Source organism: Arachis duranensis, chromosome 5 (assembly GCF_000817695.3).
Source record: "Arachis duranensis cultivar V14167 chromosome 5, aradu.V14167.gnm2.J7QH, whole genome shotgun sequence".
NCBI lineage: Eukaryota > Viridiplantae > Streptophyta > Magnoliopsida > Fabales > Fabaceae > Arachis > Arachis duranensis.
In genome coordinates, this window is record NC_029776.3 from 1,105,521 (window position 1) to 1,131,547 (window position 26,027).

At 32.6% G+C, this 26,027-nt stretch overlaps 5 protein-coding genes across 6 annotated transcripts; 2 read left to right on the forward strand and 3 right to left on the reverse strand.

Annotated features, from left to right (window-relative positions):
- Positions 1-2,168, forward strand: LOC107487195 (28 kDa ribonucleoprotein, chloroplastic). The gene is made up of 4 exons (XM_016107805.3): positions 1-410; positions 489-587; positions 808-1,107; positions 1,908-2,168. Exons 1-4 carry the CDS (start codon positions 108-110, stop codon positions 2,079-2,081), a joined length of 876 nt encoding a protein of 291 aa, XP_015963291.1. The 5' UTR covers positions 1-107; the 3' UTR covers positions 2,082-2,168.
- A 5,280-nt stretch (positions 2,169-7,448) lies between these two features.
- Positions 7,449-9,050, forward strand: LOC107487194 (RING-H2 finger protein ATL52-like). Its single transcript, XM_016107803.3, has one exon. The coding sequence runs from the start codon at positions 7,806-7,808 to the stop codon at positions 8,952-8,954; it is 1,149 nt and encodes a 382-aa protein (XP_015963289.1). The 5' UTR covers positions 7,449-7,805; the 3' UTR covers positions 8,955-9,050.
- A 4,916-nt stretch (positions 9,051-13,966) lies between these two features.
- Positions 13,967-15,495, reverse strand: LOC107487193 (transcription factor bHLH71). The gene is made up of 3 exons (XM_016107802.3): positions 15,067-15,495; positions 14,504-14,974; positions 13,967-14,403 (listed from the first exon to the last, which is right to left on the reverse strand). The coding sequence occupies exons 1-3, from the start codon at positions 15,424-15,426 to the stop codon at positions 14,224-14,226; spliced, it is 1,011 nt and encodes a 336-aa protein (XP_015963288.1). The 5' UTR covers positions 15,427-15,495; the 3' UTR covers positions 13,967-14,223.
- Positions 15,496-20,315: 4,820 nt separating this feature from the next.
- On the reverse strand, positions 20,316-21,013 carry LOC107487019 (RING-H2 finger protein ATL29-like). Its single transcript, XM_016107599.3, has one exon. The coding sequence runs from the start codon at positions 20,988-20,990 to the stop codon at positions 20,316-20,318; it is 675 nt and encodes a 224-aa protein (XP_015963085.1). The 5' UTR covers positions 20,991-21,013.
- A 1,055-nt stretch (positions 21,014-22,068) lies between these two features.
- LOC107487192 (zinc finger CCCH domain-containing protein 12) lies at positions 22,069-25,048 on the reverse strand. Of its 2 annotated transcripts, none has more exons than XM_016107801.3 (2): positions 23,832-25,048; positions 22,069-22,490 (listed from the first exon to the last, which is right to left on the reverse strand). In XM_016107801.3, exons 1-2 carry the CDS (start codon positions 24,670-24,672, stop codon positions 22,201-22,203), a joined length of 1,131 nt encoding a protein of 376 aa, XP_015963287.1. In that variant the 5' UTR covers positions 24,673-25,048; the 3' UTR covers positions 22,069-22,200. The 2 variants fall into 2 exon arrangements, with proteins under 2 accessions (XP_015963287.1, XP_015963286.1); XM_016107800.3 differs by having other exon boundaries at positions 22,069-22,538.
- Positions 25,049-26,027: the final 979 nt, after the last annotated feature.

A 26,027-nucleotide genomic window follows, 5' to 3' on the forward strand; every position in this document is an offset into this window, starting at 1 on the left:
AATGGTGATACTTGGACACATTGTATCCTCACAAAACCTCTTATCTCTTTCTTTCTGCTCTCTTCTCTCTTCTCTTCTGTTCCATTCTCATCTCAGTTCCAAAGTCAATGGCAGCAACATTAGAGTCAGCACTCTCCATATTTGCATCTCACTCTCACCGTTTCTCCAACAACAACACTCGTCTCTCTCCAAACCTCTCTTCTCTCTCCTTCTCTTTCAATGCCTCCACACCAAGATCATTCTCCTTCCTCTGCTCCACATTGCAAGAAGCACAACCACACACACCTACAACTCAGGAACAACCCAAGAACGTGAAGAAGAAGCTCTATGTCTTCAACTTACCTTGGTCTATGTCCGTTGCTGACATCAAAGACCTGTTTAGCCAATGCGGAACTGTAACAGACGTCGAGGTTTGTTTGGCCAACATTCTTTTATTATTACCCGTTAAGTTATGGTTTTGTCTCTAATTTAAATAAGTATTATAGTAGATCATAAAGAACAAACAAGGCAAGAGCAGGGGTTTTGCCTTCGTTACTATGGCTTCAGGGGAAGAGGCTCTGGCTGTCGTTCACAAGTTCAATTCTCATGTAAGTTTTATTCATGCACAAAGGAAACTCAAAGAGCAATCGACTTCACCTGAAATTAATACCTGATAACCGTTAAATAATTTGACTGATTTGACTAAATTTTCATATAACAACCTCTTAAATATCAACTAAAGTCGACTTCACCTCAGTTTTCACCTTAAAAATTCAATATATCTATGTATGATTTGCATTGAGGCTCATTAAGTGTTTTGTGATTCAGCAAATATCAGGAAGGGAAATAAGGATAGAGCTTGCCAAGAGATTCAAGAAGCCGCCGCCTCCTCCTCCACCGTCTCCGAGTCCCCCTGCCGGCGAGACACGTCACGTGGTATATGTAGCCAACCTTGCATGGAAAGTAAGATCACCCGTTCTCAGACAATTCTTCACTGATAATTTCAAAACCCCAGTTTCGTCCAGGGTTGTCTTTGAGAGCCCTGCCGGAAGATCTGCAGGGTATGGATTTGTTTCTTTCCTCACAAAAGAGGATGCAGAGGCTGCAATTTCTGCTTTGGATGGGAAGGTACTTCTCAATTTTGCAATTTCATTATTTTGATGATTAATTGTGTTTAGTCCTTAATGCTAAATACAGAGAGCAACTTTAGCTGAAATTATTGTTCATCAGAAGAAATACTTTTATGTGACATTAGGTATCTATGTTTAAGTGTTGGATTATATTTAGGGTATTATGTATCAATATAAAGTATATTTCGTATTGATTTTTATGTTTATTTAGGTTGATTTTGTCATTATGATTAAATTACATTCTTGGCCCATTATTAAATACTTCTTATTGTACATTCTCACAATAGTATATGAATTTGAAGTTTATTCTTAAATTATTATCATAAATTTTAACATGTCATGCTTCCATGGTCTTTTGTTTTCAGAATAAGCAAAATATAACTAGCCTTTGTCATGTACTTAGAGTCTCTTTTTGATAAGTTTCAAAAGTTATTTTTTTTTCTTTTTAATTATAAAAAATTACATTAATATTGTTTGATACAATTTTTTAAATATACTTTTAATTTTTTGAAAAATTGTTTCAAAGCTTTTGAAAAAGTCAAAACAATTTGACTTTGTTTTTCAAAAGTTATAAATCAATCTTATTTATTAAAATAATTTGAAAATAAGTATTTTTATGATAAAGATTTAAGTATAAAATAATTTATTTATAAACTACTTTAATATAAGTTCTTTATGTTTTAATTTTTTTTTAAAAGAATTTAATTAAGTTGTTTCTCCAAATTAGTCCTTAATTAAAGATGAATTCTGTGTTATTTTGAATTTCATTGTCTACTTGGTTGTGTTCTCCTTTTGCAGGAATTAATGGAGCGACCACTTCGTCTTAAGTTGAGTGAAAAGAAAGTCAAAGCAGCTCCAACTGAAAGGGATGAAGACCAAGCTCCTGAATTGGTGGATCAAGAGAAGCTCAAAGAAGCTGAAACTGAAAAGGAGGAAATCCATGATTCTGATGCTCAGCTGGAACAATCATAAATCCTAACCCTTTTTCTTATAATTGATTCTTGGAGCCGGATTACCTCATTTATACACAACTTTGATGGATAACTCCTTTTTCACTCATGTTCACTTTTACTAATACCCTTAAAAATGTGGTTGAAAAGCTTTTAAGAAATCAATTTTCGACATAAATCTTCATATATAGTATCTTTATTTCTAAGCTAAGTTTTCCACTCACATTTTTAAGGGTGTAACTCAATAATCTTGCGAATTAATGAAGTTGCAAATTAAACAATGTACATTTGAGTTTGAAACTAATAAGTTCAACCATAAATCATTATAAGATAAGACTTTGGTGTATGTATAAATAGTTTTTTCCTTTTATTGAACGCATTTATGGTTGGGCTATGCCAAAAATCATATAGAGACATGCAAGAAATGGCACATAAATAAACTTTACATTAACCAATTTGGATTGGTCGAGTGATCAGCTCACTTGTTCGTTTGGCGGTAGATCTGTGATGGATTAGTCCTTGACCTATCAGCTTGGAGGATATTGTAATCCAAAAAAAAAAAAATAAAGCTTACATTCACAAAACATGCTTGCAACTCAATAACACACAATTAGACTTGAAAAAACACATTTTTATATATTTACCAAAACTCAACTCAACTCTTTCTCTTTGCCAACAATTCTTATCTTGTTACCTAGTTCCAAGAGAAGATATATATTCCCTAATTTTGTGAATATAATTACCAAATAATCATAAAGTGAACGTACGTATAAATTTATTTCTGAAGGAAAAGTGCTATTGCTTCCATCTCCCCAAAAAATTCATGCAAAAACAATGACAACCAGTCTTGATTCACGTCTTGTTCAATATCACAAAATACTTTGATTTAAAAGTTTAAGACTGTTTAACAGATTTTCTACAAATCAGAATTGAAAGGATTTTTGTAAGAAATTTTTAGGTCGGATTGAAATATAATATCTAGGAGTAAAATCTACCTTTTTTTTGTGGATGCTAATTTACCATGCATTAAAGTCTTTCATTTTGTCATAATAAAAAGAAGAAACGATTTTTGTTGGTTTTTTAAAAGATGGACTAAAATAAAAATTAATAGAACTCACAAATTGAAATAACTGAATGTAAAGTTTGTTGTAAATGTAAATAAAAAAAATAATGACAAATTTAGAAATGTAAAATGATTGAACTTCAAATTTGCTAAAAAAAAATAAATTATATTAATGAAAATTATCAGACTCAGTTGTTAAAATTGTGAATGTGTAAAGAGCTCTTTATAAAAAAAATTCCAACCTTTAAATCCTTGTTTGCTATCTTATTAATAAACATCTTTCACCAATTCTCTAGTAAGACTTGTTAATCTGATAATGGCTTAATAAAGTAACCGTTTTCGCCAAACATGTCCTAATAACTGCTCCCTTAGCTATGTTCATCACTCTGCAGAAACTATTCTACCATTAAGTCGACTACAATCCCAAATTGAATTATAACTCTCAAAATCAATTTAAGTCTTTCTTACTGTCAAATTTTTATAAACAAACATCTTGCCAAATCTATCAATCGAACCTTTCTCTCGACCTCAATAAACATTATTAATCTAAATCTTGACTCATCGATCTGCCAATATTTTTATTGAGTAACAAAGCCACAATGGTTACCATAATGATTGTCATTTGGATTCAAGCTATGCATGTGCTCCTAGCTTTCTTTAGTAAAAAAGATTCGTTTTTGACCACATAAACAACAATAAGATCTAAGAGCTAGTAAAACTTTGAAGTTGGGTTACAACGTGAAATCATGCTTCAATCAAGAGCTTTCCTTTGCTGAGAAATGATATAGGCAAAATTTTTAGAATTAAGAATTCTAGATAAAAATAAAAAAATATATTTTTATATCATAAAAATTAGACTTAAAAAAAATTATATAATCATCGTTTCTCACTTATAGAATATATTGAAAATTTTGTAAACAAATTCATATGTAATTTAATAGCTTCTTAAAACCAACTCAAACCCAATTACGAGTTTTCTTTTCATTTATTAATACCATAAATAGTTAAATACAAGTAAAATTTCCCTGAAAACCAAAAAAGGTAAAGGGGCTCCATGAAGGTCATCTTTATTCTTTCGTCTTGCTGTTTGTCAAAAGACTCAAAAGGACTTGGATCAATAATGCATTGGATTTTGTGCATATGATTATGTCTTTGCATGGCACTAGTAGAAGAATTGGGCCCTACTCATGTTTTTCAGCGACTTTTATTACAAATAACAGTATCAGGTTTAACATACATTTTAGTTTGTTGCAAAGAATTTGTTAATGTGTTTTAAGTTATTGCTTGTTAGTGTCAAAATGAATCTATAGCCTTAGATTCTTCTTAACTACATTATAGTCTGATAAGATAAGAACCTGACATTCTTTTAATGATTCTCTCTTTTTTTTTTTTTTTCTCTCGTTATCTCTTCGAAAAATAATATTCTCCCACTTATAAGAACATATACTTTTCTCCTCTATCTAAAGAAAAAATAACTCAATATATAAACCACTTGAAATACTATTATTATTATTGGATCCAGTTAGGGAGACAATGGATTATTTGTACAATGTGTACAATGGGCTATTAAATTACAAAATGAACATCTCCCATACTATCTAGAATAACCATTCGAGTACTAGGAATAATAAACATCTTCTCAAAAGTTTAAACTGATTTTGGGGTTTACCAAGAATCGAACTCTAATGAACATCTTCCTACAAGCTTAAACTGATTTTGGGGTTCACCAAGGATCGAACTCTTGACCTTTTGAATCTAGCGCTCTAAAACTTCAGCTAATAGAAAAAGATAACACTAATAGTTATATCTCTAACTCTCCATAAAACTCCATTATACATATTGTACAAATATTTTATTGGATTCTCGTACTTTCTCTTATTATTATACAGTAGTATTTTGTGACGGAATGGTCGAAAATGGAAGTGCATCAAAGGAAGGAAAAACAAAATATAAAGTCACAATTTCACAATTCACAACATATTTTAATTTATTTTGCTTCTTGTGATCACAACAAGGGTAGCTAGACCCACACAGTGACGGATCCAGAAAAATTTAATAGTGGGGGCAAAAATATAATAAAATTTAGTTATAGAATTTTTTTTGGCTTTCCACGATCCCCAACAAGTTAAAAACTAATTTATTGTAAATTTGGGTTCCATTTAACAGCCTGCAATTGACCGACAATGAATTGCGTGTTACACATACGAGATGAAATTCAAACTCTCAATACTTACTTAAGTAGATGACTAAATTATCACTTGACCAATCCAAATTGGTTTAGATATATTTAAAATTTTAAATGAGAACTATCTATACATATTAATAAGAACTAAAAATATACATACAATCACTTTTATAATATTTAAAATAATAAAAATATAATTTCATACAGTATAATATTCAAAATAATAAAAAATAATTTATAACGACTTTTTTTTATTTTTAACATGACTAAATATTATTTTTATATTTTTTTAAATAATTATTTTATTTTTTATTATCTCATATTTAATTGTCAAATTTACTTATTATAATCTTTATGGTATAAATAAATTTTTTAACCAAAATAATTACAGTAATATTAACATATAAATAACATATTTTTTTATCTTAAATAATTTTTAAAAAGTTACTAATAATTTAAGTTGTATTTAATTAAAAAATTAAATTTTAATTTAATTAGTAATTAATTAACTAATATAATAAAATTAATTATCACTATTTTTTAGTTAAGCTTGCCCCCTCTTCCTTATGCATAGGTCCGTCCCTGGACCCACAGACTCTTATTAATTACATATATACTATATCCTATGCAAGTTATATATCATTGGATATGGCACTTCCTATATGAGAACAAGAAGTGCATTAAATGGGTAGCTTCTGAGAGAGGGAAACCCTCCTACATAGATAGCAACTAGCAAGTGAAGATGATGATGGTCCCAACTTTTGAGCAAAATGGTTGGTTAGGTTTTAGGTGACAAGTCACAACTATATCTGACTCTAACTTGATTTAAGACACAAACCAAGTATTTAAATTTTAACTGTAACTTTATTTCTCCGAGCATATATTCTCGTAATCTAAAGTTGACTAGCAAATATAGTTTAGTGTAACTTGGCAAATATAATCTCCTACTTTTTTTCATATAAAAAGATGAAAAATGATAATCTAACTTGTATTTCTTTAGGAACAAGTTAGTCACACATTGGAGCTTTAGTTAGGGGAGCAACATACTCAGTGATGGAATCATGAGGAGAATATATGCAAAGTAGAATAACACAGAATAGTCATATGTTGAAGGCCCACCCAAAAATAAAAAAAAAATAATAAAAATGGTACCTTGTCATTGTGTTCCCAAAACATATCAATTCCCTGCTATTCTGTTCTTGAGATCTTTTATTTTTCTTTCAAGAGAGTACAATCTACTTTCACTCAACTCAAGTATTAACCAAGTTGCACAAGTTATTAGGACATTTCATTTTGAATTATTTATAGAGGAGTGCTAGAGACTAGCAATTTTTGTGTTTTGTAACCATCAATTGGCCATCAATAGTGTTTTTAATGGTGTGAGATTACATCTAATTGTGGGAGATTATTTACTTTTCTTTTGATAGATAAGTGCTGACCACAAAACACAAAAGTTGCTACCTCCTAGACTTTTTCTTATTTATATCCAAAATATCAACATTAAACTGGTACATAAAACCAAGTTAGTTTGGTCTAATGGTTAGCTCATTAGTCCGCTTAAGCAAGTGTCGGAAGTTCGAATCTCGCCTTGTGCATGCAGCAACCCATTGGCCAGCGACAAACCCTTAAATGGAGCTCAGTACCGCGGCGGATTAGTTATTAGCTTGACGGGTTGGGAGATACAGTGGGAAATACATAACATAGGTGAATGAATTCATAGCAACAAAAGCATGACTCTTAAGTCTTAACACTTTTGTGTCAAAGCACAATGACAAAGCTAACGTGACGGCCAAAATTGGCTCCACAAACACACATTAATGAACTTATTGGAGCTAATTTTAGATTTCACTTTATAAAGCACTCATTCAATTCATCAAGAAAAGATAAATAAATAATGAAATGATTATTGTTAATAAATTCTCAACCAACATGACCTTGACCACCACGTCCTTATTAGACAACAAACCATTGTAAGTTAACCAAAAGAGATAAAAACTAGAGAGCAGAGAAAGCTATGAACAGAAAAAAGAAAAAGGGGAAATAAAAAAAAGTAAAAGTATTCCCATTTTCATTGTCTTTGGCCCCTTTTCCACGCTATCTTTTTCCCCTTTCATAGAAAACACACATTCTCACTGTCTTCTTGCCCCTTTCACTTGCAAACATATAATCTTATAAGAAACAACATTACCCTTCTTATCTTTTGCTTGTGTGCTAGTTAATAATTCTTATCAGATAAAAAACTTCTCATTACAATATCAACCACCAGTTAGATTTCATGTCATGATAGCATATCTCATGCCCATCTTCTGCAAGAAAAGCTCCTCCTATTCTCTTGTATCTTAAGTTCCATTTCAATTGTTCTCAGTGGTAGTTAATGGTTTATAATTCATAGCATATTCTTCTTCTTCTTCTCCTTTAAAACCCCATGATTATTAGATGGCTTGTACTAGTACTAAATATTAGTATATAGTTATTTTTTGTTGTAAGGTTCTGATGCCATGGCATCTCTTGGCAACCCAAGAACTTGGGTTCCATATGTGAACAGCAAAGACTGTTCTCAAGGATTTTGCAGCTTGTACTGTCCACAGTGGTGTTATACAGTGTACCCTCCACCTCCTCCTCCTCCATTTGAATTCCCTGATGAAGATTCAGGTCCGAATTTCTCACCTCTTGTTATTGCAATCATTGGAGTGTTGGCAAGTGCTTTTCTCCTTGTGAGTTACTACACCATAATTTCCAAGTACTGTGGCAGAAGAGAATCATCCTCAGCAGAACATGAAGAAGAAGTAACAAATGTTGAGATTTTGGAAGACAACCACAACCCTTCACTCCATGAGCCATGGCATGCCTCAACAACTGGTCTAGATGAGGCACTCATCAAGACCATAACTGTTTGCAAGTACAGGAAAGGCGAAGGACTCGTTGAGGTAACGGATTGTTCCGTTTGCCTCAGCGAGTTCCAAGATGGCGAGAGCATTCGGCTCTTGCCAAAGTGTAGCCATGCTTTTCACATTCTTTGCATTGATACATGGCTCAAGTCTCACTCCAATTGCCCTCTTTGCCGCGCCACGCTTTTCACCTTCAATGCTGCAGTGCCATTTCATGCGCTGCCGCCGGCACCCCAGGTGTTGGAACTACCTTCTTCAGCAAGAAATGGAGGTTCTTCTGAGAATGTGGTTCATGTAGATGAAAATGTGGATAATGGAACAAGGGAGAGTGATGAGTTATTGGATGTGGTGTTGGACGAAGGTGCACTGAATGGTAACAGAGAAGTTCCAAAGACTAATAATGCATTCAGAGCTTTCAGTGACTTGGGGAATTTGAGGGGAAGGCATGCTGAGATTAGAGATGAGGATTACTATGAATCAATAAGAAGATCAGTGTCTATGGACCATTCCTTTCAAAATGGTGTTACACTTTCAGTAGCTGATGTTCTTCACATGAATCATGATCAAGATTCAAATGAAGAAGTTGGCACTTCAAAGAGATCATCATCATCAATGGGTGAAAGTAGCAAATCAAGCTATAGAAGAAGAGTGTTGCATTGTGTTCTGAGTCCAATTTCAATGAAGAGATCATTCTCAAGTGGAAGATTCTCTCTTAGTGGAAGAAATGGCAGGGGAAGGCAGGGGATTTTACCTTTATGATGACAAGTGTCTCATTTTATTTTATTTTTTTATGTTAATTTCAATTCTCTTTCTGATATAGATATGATGATGATGATTGAAAAGGAGATTGACCAATTTTGTGTGTGAAGATCTTAATGCTAGATATGATTGAATCTTTGTTGTAGCAATATTCTTGGAACTTGGAAGTCACATGTTGTTCTTCTTCTTGCTATGATGATGCTCCAAATCTATGCATCGAACTATCACCCCGGTAACTGAAAGTATTGGCACTTTCTTTCTCATAATTCTGTTTTCAGTTTTCACATGATTTCTCTATCAAGTCTCATTCTAGTAATAGAATCTTAACCTCAATTTCTTAAACAATGCATTTATACATTAAATGAATTATTTAAAATGTGTACTAGAGAGTGGTTTATCCAAGAATTTCTCTATCATCAAATGAATCATCAGTGGTAATTTCTAGTTCTCAATAACAATACAGTATTAAACTATATTAACAATAAAAGTACTACTATTACAATATTAATTTTGATTGCTATATCATAAAAAATATATATTAATTGAATCATTTAAAACATTGTGGAGATGAAAATGATGTATACTATATAAGGATGGAGAAGGCACATTGAAGGTTTCCCTTTCATAATGTGCTGGTTGTGCTATCCAATTAGTAGACCATGAATGTGTGCATGATGTTGATTTATGATGTGGCCATAACACACAGGGTTGGTATTAAGGACCATAGTCCTCTCCAATCTTCATTATTGAACAACGAGCCCTTAAATTATTGTGTCTGCTTGTCACTCCAATTGGGCCATGAGGATGATCAATCTTTAGATTCCCTTTCATTTTTCTTTCTAATTTGAATCAAACTATGAAATCATATATGTATCTTTTGGAACAGAAAAATCTTTATCAAACGATATTTCAGTGTACAATGTAAAATTACATTGATGTGTATTCATGTAGTACTTATGTTACAAGACTTTTGTATGTTAAACTGTGTTAAAGTCATACATATATGCGCGTTAATATAATAATAAAGCACCGATTAAAAGCATATGGATTTGATATCATGAAATGAAATGATAGGAACCTGTTTAGTAATATGAAAGAGACATATAGTTGGATTCATGGTGAATAAGGGGAATGAATTGGTTCGTTCTTTGTTCGGGTTAGACTAGGTTGTGACTTGTGATACTTGCTTTCGATACTTGCTCTTTTTCACACGCCAAAACAACAAAATAGTTTAGAAGGATTATTTCATGTCAATTTCAATGTGAAAACTCAGGTGGTGAAATTAACTTCACGTGAAGTTGATAGTTGAAAGTCGGTAAATGATTTGACAGGTTTGACTAAATTGTCATCTAACGACTCTCAACTATCAACTTCACATGAAGTTAACTGCACTTGAATTTTTATTCAACTTTAAGCATGCTACAATTTTAAGTTTAGCTCACTAATAAATAGCGACTAAAGTAAACAAGTTGGTCCAAGAAATAGTCTTATACATTTATACTTGATCTTAGTGAGATAAGAGATATTATATCTCGTTTGCCTTTGCATTTGGATTATCAAGGAAAATTACTCGGAGATTCTATAATTTTTTGATCTTAAAAAGTAGTCGAATACAGATTTAAATTTTATTTAAGAATGTTTTACAAACAACTAAATTATTGCATACACAAAACGAGATTTGATGTGTCTACATTTGTTTAAGTAGACGAGTAGCTCATTCAGTAAACCTAAATTAGTTAGATGCTATAATTAGTGTCTGAAAGTTAAACTGCTCAAAATAATCAAGAAAATTTCGTGGATGGTGAGATTGTATTTAGATTTAGTTACTGTTAATCTTTTGTTCTCTATCTATCTCTTATTTATACTTGGATAAATACGAGAAAAAATTAAATAATAAATAAAAAAAACAGCAGTCAACAACTAATTAATATGAATTTTGCAATGCATGCGGTTTTTAAATTGTTGAATGTGCGAATTTTTGGCTTATAATTAACTCATTTTTTTTATTTTTCCTTGCAAACATTTATAGTATATGTTATAAGTCTAATGTATCACACGACTCAAATTATTTTGTGCATGTCTGAATCAGTGAACTGCATTTATCTAATCCATCCTTTGTTGTATCAAGGATTTTAATTAGTTCTTTTTTTTTTTGTCCATTTTCTAAAAAGTTTGTGTACTCCACCATCAGGACTTAATTTAACACCTTCTCGGGTCTTTGTTATCATAAGAAGTTCAAGAATGATTGCATTGCACTCAAAACATTATGAAATTAGGTACGTCACAAACTCACAATGCCGAACCACGCTTTGATATTGCAGAAAAAACTATACTAGTGGATAATGAAAGTGTTCCATAAAAATAGAGTAGTTTTGAAAAAAAGGGCTATCACATTATAATATCGTGCTTAAAAGGTTGTTAACCAATTCCATGGCCTCTATTATTCTGAATGAGTTTTCTTTTCTTTCACTCTTCTAGACATTAATGATTATCACTGCAAGAAATATCATTTTATGTGACGATTATTTCATGACAACTTTTTCAGTTATTTTTAGTGACAAAAAACCGTCACAAAAACTAAAACCTATTTAATTTTTACAATTTATTTAAACATTAAAATTAATATATATTATGCAACTAACAATAAAAACATTATTCTTACATCAACGGACAATTTTTGTTAGTGTTGCAAGTGTGAGAAGTGTCGAAATTAGTCTCACATCAAAGAAAACATGGAAGAGTGATGAGTTTATAAGATGAGAGACCCATTAACTTGACACCTTAAGGTTTTGAGTTGGATGGGACGTCATCTCATCTTATGTTCTCTCACTTGATTCTTTTCCGAATCTCCTCGATTGTCGAGAGCTCCTCACGGTTGGCCCAACAATTTTATCAATCCATAGAAAAACTCAAATGCTAACATTAACCAACAAGGGAAGGTGATGTGTCCTATTGAACTTCAAATTTTGTCATATGATTAGTTGGGGAGGGGGGACTAAAAAAAAGAAGCCATTAATTATTTGTATTTTCATAGAACAATAAATAAAAGCTTAAAACTACATATTTTTAGAGTATATTTAATTTTAAAATTTGTCAATGAATTTGATCGGCTCAAATATCTTGTATGATAATATATAATGATTTGATTGTTTGGCAGTTTGCAAGCTAAGACCACACTGCAAAGAAATCTATCCCCACTACAACAAAGTTATGTAGGGAATCATCCATGCATGTCTGTATCTGCTTCTAGCTTTCACTACTCGACACTCTGTCTTAATGAACACATCAATTGCAAACAAAGAAACAAATTTGGAAGCTAAGAGTTAAAACAAACCAAAGTTTTGCATTTCTTTTCAAAATTATTAAAAAAACGTATCACTTATCCCAATGTACCAACGCCATGTCGTAGAGCCTCAAAATGAAATTAATTTACATCCATACATTATTCTCATTTTGTTTCTCTTTGCCAACAATATGAGAATATATAGTATTGGGCTAAATTAAAATCTTAATCAATTGTTTCCTTAATTGAGCTTAATAGAACTTTTACGAATGAGTAATCATGATTCATGCCTCTATATATAGATTGACAAAATAAATTTAATTAATATATAAGATATATAGCAACATTGGTTAAATTTTACTTTATTAAAATGTAAAAAAAAAATGTGTTACATTTTTTCATGATTCAATGTATTTGTACCCACATCTCTAATAGGGGTGTGCATGGGTCGGATGAAATCGGGTTTGTTGTAACACAGACTCAGTCCGAAATATATAACGGGCCTATTGGTTAGGCCCAAACCCAACTTTAGACCCAATGAAACCTATACACTTTCGGGTCATGATTATAGCAGGTAAAAATTGGGCCGTTAACATTACATTATCTTGATACCTTCTTGTAAGCTAGTATGTGAAAATATCCAAATTTCAAGACTCCAACCATTATTTGACATAGTAAAATTCACTTAGAAAAATATAACAAGAACCAACTCTTCTCTAAAATTAAAGTATAACCATAATCAATACTAATATTGTCTAATAACACCAAATATTTAAATCAATACAAATAACACAATATTATGCATTAGTCTAAAGTCTTATACATTTTAAACATAAAACATTAACTTATAGTCTTATAATGACTAATAACACAAAATATTAAGGTTTACAATATTTAAATTTCACATAAAAATAACCTTCATTCATCACTAATAACACAAAATATTAATTGTGTATGATGACCGGGCCACTGGATCGAGTTTAGGTGATCCAAACTATGGCCTGGACCTGACGCAAAATAATGATCGGGTCTATTTTTGAGACCCTTACCCAACGCTAAACCCGATGAAATCACACCAAATTAATCTTTAAAATATTTGAAACCAAACCGAATCTTCAAACCGGACCGAACTATGCACACCGCTAGTTCTAACAAAGACAATAACCACTGATAGCAAACTCAAATGAGGCCAAAATGTATCTTTAAATGTTCTAAGCTGATTCTTTCTTTTTATTACTTATATTATACCTTTCTGGACAAAGTAATGGCTGGTGACTTATCTAAAATATTTACTATCCCTTCCGTCCACAACTCAAATAATTAAAATAAACATTAAAAAAAAAAATATTGAGTGTGGTCACAACCTAGATACCTGGCCAGTTTTGTTTTCTACTTCATCTTCCTGCTGTATAATAATAGAGAGCTTTTTCATGGGTAAGTGAGTAAGTCAACTAACAAGTACATACATTATATATTATATATTATTTTAAACACAAATAAAGTTTCTAATGTATGTAAGTACAACAACAACCATCATACGGTGGAAATTAAAATGCCTATTTTGGTTTGCATTTGTTGTTATTATAGTTTCATCCAAATAGCTAAACAATTAATGAAAACCATTCTTGTTTATATATTAATAAATAAATTGAGATTAATATTATAATAATCACATTGAGAAAGAAAACAAAGGAAGCTAAGTGAAGTACTTATTAGTGTTAAGGCAATGTAGGACAATACATCCATTCAGCACTGCAAACAAGATAAAACCTTGTCAGTACTTTTATTTTTTTCCCCTTTGCTTTTTTACATTTTAACCAAAATTAAACCACTCTCAAGTTTGGTGCAAAATGTTCTCAAAACATGTACTTAGAAGGACCCTAATAAACAACATTAGTTCTTAGAATAATTAACACTTAAAACTATGCACACCTGATTGAGAAAATTAATTAAAACAGACAATAAATTTAAAAAGAAAAAGCAGAGCTAGCTAAGAGAATATTCTGTGTTTGAATTCTCTAGTGAGTCTTGAAGGGGAGAGGGGGTTGATTTGGTAACTTCACCGTATAAACTGCAAAGGGAATCTTCTTCTTCAATCATTTTAAGCAAGTTGTGAACTGCACTTGCAATGTCATCTACAGAACCAAGTTGGCATTCTTCTTCAACCTTCATTTGAATTAATAAACAATGAATTTTTCTAAATAAGGACACAACATTATTATTCATTAATCAAATAGTAAGTGTAATAGTAACAGAATTAACATACCTTGGCGCTAATGGAATAGAGTACTAAGGGGTCCATGGAGGTGACATTGAGATGCAAAATGGTGAGAGAGAGATTCTGAAAACCAGAAAGCAACTTTGAAAGTTGCTTGGGGCTTTTCCTTGAGAGGATTCTGAGGTTTGCATGGGTTTCAATCAAAGTAACCTCAATGTCAGCCATGGCTGCTTGATTATTATTATTATTATTGTTAGTCTTGTTGTGGTGGGAAGCATATTTGTTTGGAGCCTGAGACCAAGTGAACTGTGGATGCACAAAGAAATGAGAAAAAGGGGCTGATCCCATCACCATCATCATCATCATCATCAACTCATCTTCATTGTTATTCTTGTTGGATTGTTGTGCTGCCATTCCTTGATGTACAAGCTTCAACTTTTGAGCCTCAAGACACTGCAACAGCTGCTCTAGCTCCTTCACAAACTCTATAGCTCCACCTACTATTGATGCTTGATCACCCTAATTAACATTTTAAATCATTCAATTTTCAATTAGTATACTTGTTATGTCTATGTATGCATGAACATAAATTTGAGAGAATAGAAAGAAACCCTTTGGACATAGGATTCAGGCATGAGTGAGCGAAGAACAGCAAGATGCTCATTCATGAGCTTCCTTCTGTTCCTTTCAACAGTAATGTGGATCATTCTTTGATTCTCAGCTTCTTCTTTGTTCTTGCATACCCTTGGCTTTCTCCTTCTCTTCTTCTTCCCTTGCCCTGCTTCACCCGATTGCCGTTTTCGTGTTGTTGTCCTCTCTCCATACTCTTCCACCTTGTTTTCTTCTACCAAGAAAGAAGTAGATGAACTTCCATGGCTGCTAAAAGGGGTTGCAGAAATAGTATCATACACAACGAAGTTGGAAAACTCATTTGATGATGAAAGATGATGATGATCTTCTAATAAGGCCATTGCTTTTTGCTCTCAACAATAATAACCTTTCTCAATGTAACATTACACACCACCCCAATCTTTTATATCAGAATCTAACTTGATGATTATATAAGAAAAAAAAAATTGAGAAAAGGGTAAATAAATTTTGATATGAGGTTATGCAGCACGTGACCTGCACAGAAAAGGAGTTACACTTTTCAGCAATAACAAAGTTAGTAAATTAAGTTGCGTTTGTTTTTTAGAACAGGACAGGACAAGACACTGATGGATAGAGATATAAAATTTTGTATTCTTATATTCTGTTTGGTGATAAAATAGAACAAATTATAAAAATCTAATTTATTCTCATTTTTTTTCATTCAAAAAATTTAAAATAAAAAATATAATAATAAAAAAATATAATTATAAAAAATTAACAAAAATAATAAAAAATAAAAAATAAATTATGTCATTAATTCAGTGTCTCTGAATATACTGTCTCTATCTATATTTTTTCTGTCAAACATAATTTTATATTTCTGTATTTATATCTCAGTATCCTGTTTTTATAAATAAATGCGGCCTTAGAAAAAAAAAGGGTGTGAGTGAGTGATTGTTTGTAATTGCAATTGCAATTGCAATTTGCTTTGGTTGGCTCCCTAATTGGATAGATGCTGTGAAAGAGTGCAGAGAATCTGCAATGAGAGAGTGAAGTGAGGGACCCAAATCGATATGGAAAGTGTATATATATGCATAACGCATGCATATACATACATACATGCATACATCACATGCCCCACGTAGAGATTCCTCCCAAAAATTATTATTATGGCTTCCTAATTTGACAATACAGAGTTTACATTCCACATGTCATTTGCATATATCAACATTTTCCTCTTCCTCAAAGCTTAGTCATTTTGATGTGTCATGTATATGGATGCAACTTCATTTCTATTATGAGTTATGACAAATGCATCTGTCCCCTACTACATGGTGCGTACTTCCCGACCCGTTGTTACTTTGATTTTCAAGTGAATAGTGTGCTTTATTTCTGATCTTTTTAAGAACTTGTTATACCTTTGATATGCTAGATTGTAATCACATTAATGATCGTGAGGACCACCATGTACTTCACAATTAGGAAAATAATCTTTCAAGCTAAGTCAATCACCTTTGTTAATGTAATGCGTATCATCTAAAACAGACAAATGCATGTAACTGAATCCAATTAAGGCCTCGTTTGATGGAAAATAAAGACTTGACGTGCATCATTCAACTATTATAAAATATAATGTGTATACAAAAATTAATTATTAAATTAGATATACATATTATATATTTGTGTGTTGTTGTTTCAGTATTGTTGAGCATTTCGAGGTATATTTCGTTTTTTTGTGAAGAGAAGTTCGATTCTTCTTCGTCCAACCAGTTATACTTCGGTCAAGTAGTAGAATGTAGAAATATGGGTCTTTATAATGGTAAAAAGTCACTTATAGTTGTATTTATGAGAAATTGATATTTAAACATTATGAGATGATTTAATAAATTTATTTAAATTATTATTAATAATTTTTAAATATTAATTTTATATAAAAATAATTGTATATGAATTTTTATTATTTATAATTAGATGAATTATTTTAAAGTTACCAAGTTGAAATAAATGAATAATTAATTTAATGATTAAGTTATTATTTCGTAGTTACAACCGAGTTATAATGAAAAAATTATGTATATATATGTTATCTTAAATATTATTATTATATATTTTGTATTTTAATATGTATTTTAGATTGATAACTCATTTGATGAATAAATTTATATACAAGCATGAATGTAATTATTATTGTTAAAAAATTATTGCAGAATCCTTATTATTAGTTTAAAATAATTGAGAAATAATAAAAATTAATCTAAAATAATTCAAAATTTTAAATTTTGTATTTATTAATTATTACTAAAATAAATAAGTAATTTTAGATATAATGAATATATAAATGTAAATATTATATATATATATATATATAAGTACTAAGTCAAATAAAGTAACTTTGTGTTATTGTGTACTTATTAACATTATTATTTCTTACCTAGTTAATAGTATAATATTAGTTTTGGGAAGTTTTAATTTGAAAAGTAAGTAATTGAAATGAAGAAGATGCATGAGAATTTGTGAATTACATTTACTTAATTTAGAAGAAGTTAGTAAAATAATGGGGTTGATAGGAAGAAGAAGAAAGGAAAGAGAAAAGAAGATACCGTTTTGTGGGTGATGAAGACATATGAAGGAGAGAGAAGTTTTGTGAGGAGAGGTTGGACCACGGTCCAATGTGTCAGAACCCCTCGATCTCACCATGTGAATCTGGTTTGCAAAGCCTTCCCTTCACGGAAAAAGTACATCTCTCTCACCTCTGCAACTGCAAGCACTCACATTTTGAAATCATGTCATTCAATTTTCCACATTCTTCTTCTCCCATTCTATATATATAAATATATATATTACTCTTTCTCTACTTTCTTGAAAATGAAGTTTTATCAACTATCAAACAATGAGTTGTGAGTTTCTTTCATGATCTATCAATGTCCGTGCACAGACCATAACATGCAATTGCATGTGCAACCACATCCATGCCTATCGTTAATTTTTATGTGCCCTCAAGGTTATATATATAACTCACAATTTCTAATGTATGTCAGAATTTGAAATTGCCAATTCACTACCTCATATTATATACTACACAATACCACCTTATAACTAGTCCTTTGTAAAACCTCAGTCCAATTCAATTGGATTATGTGAAATATAAATTTGTAAGAGTAGAACACAGGAGAATAGTTGATGATTTTTTACTCAGGATTGATATTTTTATTAATTAGGAGCAGTTGTACTTACAAAAGATATAAGAATTAAAAGTAAATATAACATGTTGATTGAAAGGTTCCATTAAAAAAGTCTAAATGTGCAATGTTTTTTGCTGAATTGTATGCGATTTGGAGAGGTTTATTTCTAGTTTAGAATAGTGAATTTTGTGAGATTATTTGTGAAAAAGACTGTTTAGAAGCTTTTTTCTTAGTAAATCAAAGAATATTTAGTAAAGATATTTTAGAATGGGATTTGACAAAGCATATACAGGAGATTATGAATTGGAATTGGAGAGTTTTTATTCTTTTAATTTAGAGAAATGCAAATAGTGTTGCAGATTATATGGCTAGAGTAATTACTTCTGGTGCGAACATTCACTGAAATTGGAGTCAACCATGGAGTGAGATTCAACGTCTAATAGATTTAGATATGAACTTAGTCAATTTTTTTTCTGTTTAGTAAAAAAAAAAGTAAATATAAGATACTTTGAACACGTATTAAGTTTTTTTTTATAGTATTTAAAAGGTGAACTAAAAAAAAATCGAATAGATATTTGGTGGATATGATCTAGTTTACGATCTGTATGGATTGATATGCCTCTAGAAAGGATATTATTGAATCGACCATAGCTTAGACCTAATTTTAAAGTTCTACCGTAACAGTTTAATTGAATTAATCATAACATGCAATTGAATCATTGCATGTACAAGTAGACCGCTACTGTTTGATATTTATGTTCTATCAACAACGTTAATAAACCATGTATTATTCACTTTATACTTTATAGTTTATAATAACCGGTACCACACTATTACAAGGCATTAGAAATAGAGAATTATTCTAATAAAAATGTCAAAAATATTTTTTATGATAGATTTTAGTTTAAAAAATATAATTTATTTGTTTTGTCACACTTTAAACAAAAATAACATTTTTATAGTATATGAAAATCAAATTTTAGAATTTATCATCTAATAATCAAAATAAAATATTTTTATACAATGATAATTATTAATCTTTATTGAAGTATCTACCCTAAAAATATAGCATGAAATTGAAATTGCCAAATCAGTTGAATTGACCAACACAGAGGGGCAAAAAAGTATTTCTATAGCTGCCAATGGCTTGCAACAAAATTAACATCAACATATGAAACACTGTTAATATCCAACGGTAGTTGGTAAATATGGACATAAATAATACAAGCAAAGATAGAAAGACTAACAAAAATGACACAGAGGATATCAGCAAACAAGTTTACCAATTCTGTAAGGATATATTTCCTGCATAAAATTTATTGAAAGAAATTATAATTTATAATTAAAGATGGAAATAAAGCATGTATCAAGTTTCAATCCTCAATTAAATGCTTCTTCAAAGTAGTGACAGCTTTAATTCCACGAATGGTATCAGACTGCATCAGAAGTACAAATACAGCTAAAAAATGGTGTCATTCAAATAGTCAAAGCAATCTCTTATAACATCAATAATTGGAAAAAACATTGGCAGTGACAGACCCTAATGCTGATAATGAAATTAGTGTTATAAGACTGAATTGAAACCCCCTATCATTTCATCTTTTATCCAAATATTTAGTCTAAAAAATGATCCTATTAAGTGGATGAATTATGCTTTGATAGTAATTGAAACTATCTAGAAAAGTTGTTATCTCTATACTTGTGTCATGAATTATGAAATAGGTTTATGCGTTGAGTTTCTAAGTGTCCCAATTCCACCTTGAAAAGCAAAAGAACAAGTTCGAAAGACACATGAGATATTGCAAATTGAGCGTGGAAACTCAGGTACAATCGAGTTTACGTGAAGTTGATATTTGAGAATCGTTAGATGAGTTGACTGATTTGACTAAATTTTCATCTAAAGCCTCTTAAATATCAATTTCATATAAAGTCAACTTCACTCGCCCAAATTGAGTATACATAAATATGTGTTGTTATTGCTAAGTAAAAATTATGATCCTAAAGGCTTTATTACTGGATTAACAAGAAAAATATTCTAATATACATAGATAGCTACATATATACTAAGAAATTAATTAAATCAAGTATCAATTTGCACCAACACGCGAAGAAGAAGAAGGAACAGAGAGAGTGTGATGATCAACATAACCACAGTTAGTACAAGGCGGAACAAGGGGCTTTGCCGCCGCCATCATCATCATCATCTCCTTGTAACTCTCGCAGCTTCTCGAGTATTGGTGATTCTTCTTCTTCTTCATATCATTGTTAACAATTCTCAACTCTGCATCCTCCTGCAACCTCAACCTATACCTATCATCATCTTCGTCGTTTCTTCCTTCTTCTCTAACCATAACTATTGAATGCCCCGTCGAATGCGACCGCAAGAATCTGTTATTACCGTCGTCGTCGTCGCCGCCTTCTTTGACGTCAATGCAGACGTCATCATCACCATTACCGTCGTCTCCTCCAACAGCAGCACTCTGCCTGTCATGATCGTGAGTAATCGAAGAAGCAGAAGACTTTCTGGTTTCAAGATCAGTGCGGCAAACGGGGCAGGTCTTGTGTCGTTGAAGCCAGAGATCAACGCACTCTTGGTGGAACACGTGGCGGCAAACGGGGAGCAAGCGGAGAACGGTGTCGTCCTCGAACTCCAAGAGACAGATGGCGCATTCAAGGGCGTACTTCTTCTCCTTACGGAGATCCTTGACGGAGGAATAAGGGAAGGTGGGGAATTCGTGGAGGAGGGAAGCGTCGAGGCCCATGAAGGGGGAATTAGGAGCGTTGTTGATGGATGATGCTGACGAAGTAGCAGCGGCAGAAGTAGACGAGGGTGAAGCAGACGAAGCAGATGACGAGGACGATGAGGACGAGAGCTACGAGTATTGGTGGTGTGTTGTATGCTGTTGATGCTGCTGATCCTCCTCTGTGATCTGATTCTGATGATGGTGAAGACGAAGAAGACGACGACATAGTAACATTTGCATTATTTGCATGGATGGATGAAAAGAAATCAAAAGGAATGATGTTGCTCTGTTATGCTGTTTCTCCTTCTCCTCTGTTGCATGGATGAGAGTACTTTCAGCACTGCAAACGTGGAATATGATCAACCTTCTTTCCTTTAATTTTTATTTTCATTTAATATATGCACCGTTACTTTTCTCACTTGTAACAACCACAACCCTTAATGTTCCATAACTAATTTTGGATATAAAATAACAACACTTTTTGCCTCCATGTCTCAACACACGTATTAAAGAGACTAAGATGTTAAAAATATCTTATTGTTGTTTAAAAAATGTGATTTATATATTTAGATGTACTTTAAATAAAGATAATACTTTTATAATATAGAAAAATTAAGTATTATAACATATTTTATTATCTAATGGTCAAAATAAAATATTTTCACATGATAACAATCATAAAATCTTTATTAGAGTAGCCACTATATTAAAAAAGAAACTACTCAAATAAAAATATCAAAAATATTTTATATAAAAATATAATTTATTTATTTAACCACATTTTTATAATATCAAAATCTAATTTTACAATTTATCGTCTAAAAAAAAATTCACATAAAAACAAATCTACCTATTAAAAATAATACGCGTACATATATTATATTTTATACCATAAGGGGTCCTATAACAATTATTTGCTGACAGTGAAAGACCTTTTGAGAAGATTTTCCCTTGTATAAACCCGTTAGGCAGGGTCCCCCTACATGTGATTTCTCGAATATGTTTAGTTGAACGAAAAAATTATAAGAATGGAAATCCTTGCATAAACAAGGTTGTTTCACTTTTCTTTCTTTTCTTTCCTCTTCCAACAAGAACATAAACATACATTATCACATCACATTTCATCCAAACGGGACATTACATACTCGGTTTCATGGTAATACATAGTATCATTCGAGTCCTGTTCCATTATTTTTCACGTTACAAAGGCATGGATTGCCACTCTACTCTATTCAATGTCGTCAATCCAATCACCATATATTCTACTGATTTTATCAGGACCTTTCCACTTCTGGTGCGCTCTCTGTCCAGGCCTCTGAAGCACAATCGTAGCCCTTTGCGACGAAGGAACTCCCATGTGATACATCGAATCCGAATGAGCAACCGGGGTAACTGATGCAACCACATTATCAGCAGGAGATTTTGAAGGTACGCCTCCCTGCTTCGCGTCGGGAGCAGCAGCAGAAGCAGGGTCTCTACTTTCTCCCTCTACAAGCCCACCTCCATACCGATGCAATTCTGCGGTCATAACACCAGAGTCAAACTTTTTTCCATGTAGGTGGCTTGCTAGATACAATTTCGACAGAACCAGTGTTAGAGAGTAATTAAGTTGCTATGTGCCAGCATCAGACAAAATGTTCTTAAATGCAATATAGTTATACTCAAGGACAAGTAGTGTGATTGACACTGAAATTGAGAAATTCTATTGCAACCATTAATAATACAGAGGAGCATTTCATTGCCACAAAAAGTTACTGCCGGCATTCGTTGAATTTGTGCGTAGAAGACGATAACTAGCATATTCATGAACCCAGGCCTCAACATAACAACACTAACCTTAAGGATGAGCTCAAGACTCATCCTACCCTCAAGTTAATTGCTGCAAATTTCATTCTCTAACCAATTCCACACACAAGCAATCACAGAACTTAACAGGGACAAAGACTCAGGGAAAGCCATCAGATGATAGAATATATATTGAAGGGAGCAAAACTTGGGCAAAATACCGTCTTTTCCAACAGTTATTCACACACATTTGCATTTTTTCCTGAAACTTGCCTAGGTTTAGCAAAATGTTGGCTTTTGATTCAGACTCTGATTTTGACTCTCTTATTTATTTATTGCTAATTCCAAAATGTGAAGTTGAAAACATTTTATGCCATCTAATTATTAATAATCATGGTACCTTGTTTAAATTTAATCCCCATTCTCAGTATCATGAAAAATATACCTTATGTAAGGAAGGTAGAAAATAGGTTTCTCAAAATAGTTTATCTACTTCATTTCTTCTTTCTTGAAGTTATTGTTGCATTCTCCAAGCATAATATGCAACTTGAAAGAGGCTATTGTCATGGTTGAAAGAAACCTAGTGCATGGTTCTAAACCGAATCAGTTTCTTCTTGTATAGGTTCAACTTCACTTATGAAGAGTTGAAAGGAACAGACAAGAAACCATGCATATATTTTTATGAAGTTTCGTTTTTCATCAACTTTGCTTCCACTATGTATGCAGAAGTTGCCAAAAGTGTTTACTTTCGATCAATTTCTACTACTGAACATCTATCTAAGAGCTATAAGGATGTCACATACTACCCTGTTTTCATTTTAGAAGGAACCTAACATAATCTTTAGTCTCTGATAATAAGCATATTTATCTGTATTTTCTAATGAAACAACGCAATATCAAGGTGCAAATGAAAGAACACCTACGGAGATATGTGACCGCCACAACACAAAGCATTTATGAGTTTCCAATTCTAAGACAAATTAAATAAAACGATTATTCCAAACTTCCACCGCACTAAATAGCCATTATTCAATTCCTAGTTTGCAAATGAAAAGAAGGGAATTGAAACCATACCTGCTGCACCATGAGCAAAATGGCACTTGTTTCCGAAAGGACAATACCCTGTCATCTCCCACTTGTTACAAATCCTCGTCTTCCAATTCGAAGGCTTCGAATTAGGCCCATTCCCATTCCCACCTCCACCAGCACCAGCACCAGCACCAGCACCAGCACTGGCACCACCGCCACTTCCAGTACCTCCACCACCCCCTCCTCCACCGGCACCACCCCCTCCACCACCATAGCCACCAGGGCCCAAGCTTATAGCCACACTTTCTCTATACTTGGATTGCTCATCATGAAGAAAAGTGCAACTATCCCCATAGGGACACCCTTCTTCTGTATAGAACTTCTTGCAATGCCTACCCTTGTAAGACCGCTGCGACTCGCCGGAGTAATTGGAAGACCCCAAAATGGGAATCTGGAACTCCTCCCTGGCGGGAACAACAGTGTCGGAGCCGGTGTTGGCCCTCTCCTCCTCGTGAGCCGCGACGATCTCCTGCCAGTTGGGTGGAGGGCGGCGGAGCTCTTCGACGGAGTGGGCGAAGTTGCAGTTGGTGACGTAAGGGCAGGTTCCGGCACGGAACTTGCAGCATAGTTTAGTCTTGAAGAACATCTTCCCTATGGCCTTCGCCCTGTTGCTATTGTTGTTGCTCGACGACGTCGTTGCGTTGTTGTCCTGAGAGCTTCTTGCCTTCTTCCTCTGGTCGTATCCGCTTCCTCCGCCGGAATTGGAAGGCGTGCTGTCACCTTCGTTGTTCCAGAATTTGTAGTCCTCTTCGGTTGCCCAGACGGAAGGGTCATTAGCGGCGCCGGCGATGATTTGAACGACGTCGCCGTCTCGGCTGTAATCCATCGCCGGGAATGGGGATCGGAAAACCCTAATTTCACGGAAAACGAGGACAAGCTGAGAAGTGTGTTGAGTTTAGTGTGTGTTAGGTGAGAGAAAGGGGAGAAATGATTCTAGTGTTAGTGGTAGTCCTAGGAGTATTCGAAAGAGATGAAATTTAAGAATTTTATGAATGATGAAGAAGAAGAAGAAGAAGATGGTATGAATTGGATTAGATCTAGAGACAGAAGTAGCTTGGTTCCCAAATCCCAAAATGGATTGAATTTCAAAGGCATGTGTTAGTAAGATTTGCCGAAATAATGGCATTGTCTTGTAATGAACAAGACATAACAGATATTATTACTTACACAACCTCCTCTTAGATTTTTATTTTCAGATACAAATGTAACTAACTACATTACATCAGGAACTATTTATTACTAGCATTTTTAGTGCGACAAATTTTTCATTTTTTTTATATCTTTTTTCGAGGATGGCAAATTAGGATTTATTTAGGAGTGCTGTAGTACTAATTCCTTGCTCCCTCTGCCATGAACAATTTGTTGATGATTTACCTTTTTTTTCCTGTCATATGATTTTCTGCTTTTTATTTCCATTTTCTTTTATAAACAATGATTTTCTGCTTCTTCTTTTCGGTCATGTGATGAAACTTAAAACCCAAAAAAGAAAAGAAAATAGAAATAAAAAAGCAGAAAAATCATATGACCAAAAGCAAACGAAAACAGAAAATCATTTTTTCATCATGCATCGTAAAGGCTTCTCTTTTCTTTTCTTTACCACGGTAACAAAAATGCTGGAACAAATGGGTTTAGTCCATCTTAGAGATTGGTCAAAGCCCTCGGCCCAATTTTCTTTAAAATACTTTATGGCCCATAGCCCAATGTAAGATCTGTCAGAACTTGCAAAACCTTAAGCTATTTTTTAGTAAATCACTTGTCAGCTTAACGGGCCTAGGCCCCATATGAATAAAAAATAAACTTGTGCCACTATAAGAGAAGAACAAAAAAAACATCTTGTTTTTTCTTAGGCAATTTTTTATTTCTAGTAGGTCTCCAAGTAAAATTCGAACATAATTACACAGATGCAATTCTGACCATTTCTCAGAGAAAAAAGAAACGATTGACTCTGTATCAAATATCTGGAGTTTCTTTTGTATATTATATAGATGATCCGATCCATACATTTTTAGTATGTCGCAATTCATTAGCTAACTACAAATTATTAAATAAAATTCTGATTCACCACGGATTATTCCTTAACATACCAAGTTAAAAAATATTATGAAAAAAAAAAGACAAAACAACCTTCAAAAGATGTATTATTTTTCTTAAATGAGTATCAATTCTCTTCAAAAGATGTAT

Bases quoted from the DNA above. Each gene is read 5' to 3' on its own strand.
- LOC107487195 (XM_016107805.3), top strand. From the start codon at position 108: ATGGCAGCAACATTAGAGTCAGCACTCTCCATATTTGCATCTCACTCT. The intron at 411-488 runs GTTTGTTTGGCC...GTATTATAGTAG, and splicing joins GAACTGTAACAGACGTCGAG to ATCATAAAGAACAAACAAGG. The intron at 1,108-1,907 runs GTACTTCTCAAT...CTCCTTTTGCAG, and splicing joins TTTCTGCTTTGGATGGGAAG to GAATTAATGGAGCGACCACT.
- LOC107487194 (XM_016107803.3), top strand. From the start codon at position 7,806: ATGGCATCTCTTGGCAACCCAAGAACTTGGGTTCCATATGTGAACAGC.
- LOC107487193 (XM_016107802.3), bottom strand. From the start codon at position 15,426: ATGGCCTTATTAGAAGATCATCATCATCTTTCATCATCAAATGAGTTT. The intron at 14,975-15,066 runs GTTTCTTTCTAT...AATGTTAATTAG, and splicing joins CTGAATCCTATGTCCAAAGG to GGTGATCAAGCATCAATAGT. The intron at 14,404-14,503 runs GTATGTTAATTC...ATTCAAATGAAG, and splicing joins TCTATTCCATTAGCGCCAAG to GTTGAAGAAGAATGCCAACT.
- LOC107487019 (XM_016107599.3), bottom strand. From the start codon at position 20,990: ATGGGCCTCGACGCTTCCCTCCTCCACGAATTCCCCACCTTCCCTTAT.
- LOC107487192 (XM_016107800.3), bottom strand. From the start codon at position 24,672: ATGGATTACAGCCGAGACGGCGACGTCGTTCAAATCATCGCCGGCGCC. The intron at 22,539-23,831 runs GTATGGTTTCAA...AATTGTATCTAG, and splicing joins TTTTGCTCATGGTGCAGCAG to CAAGCCACCTACATGGAAAA.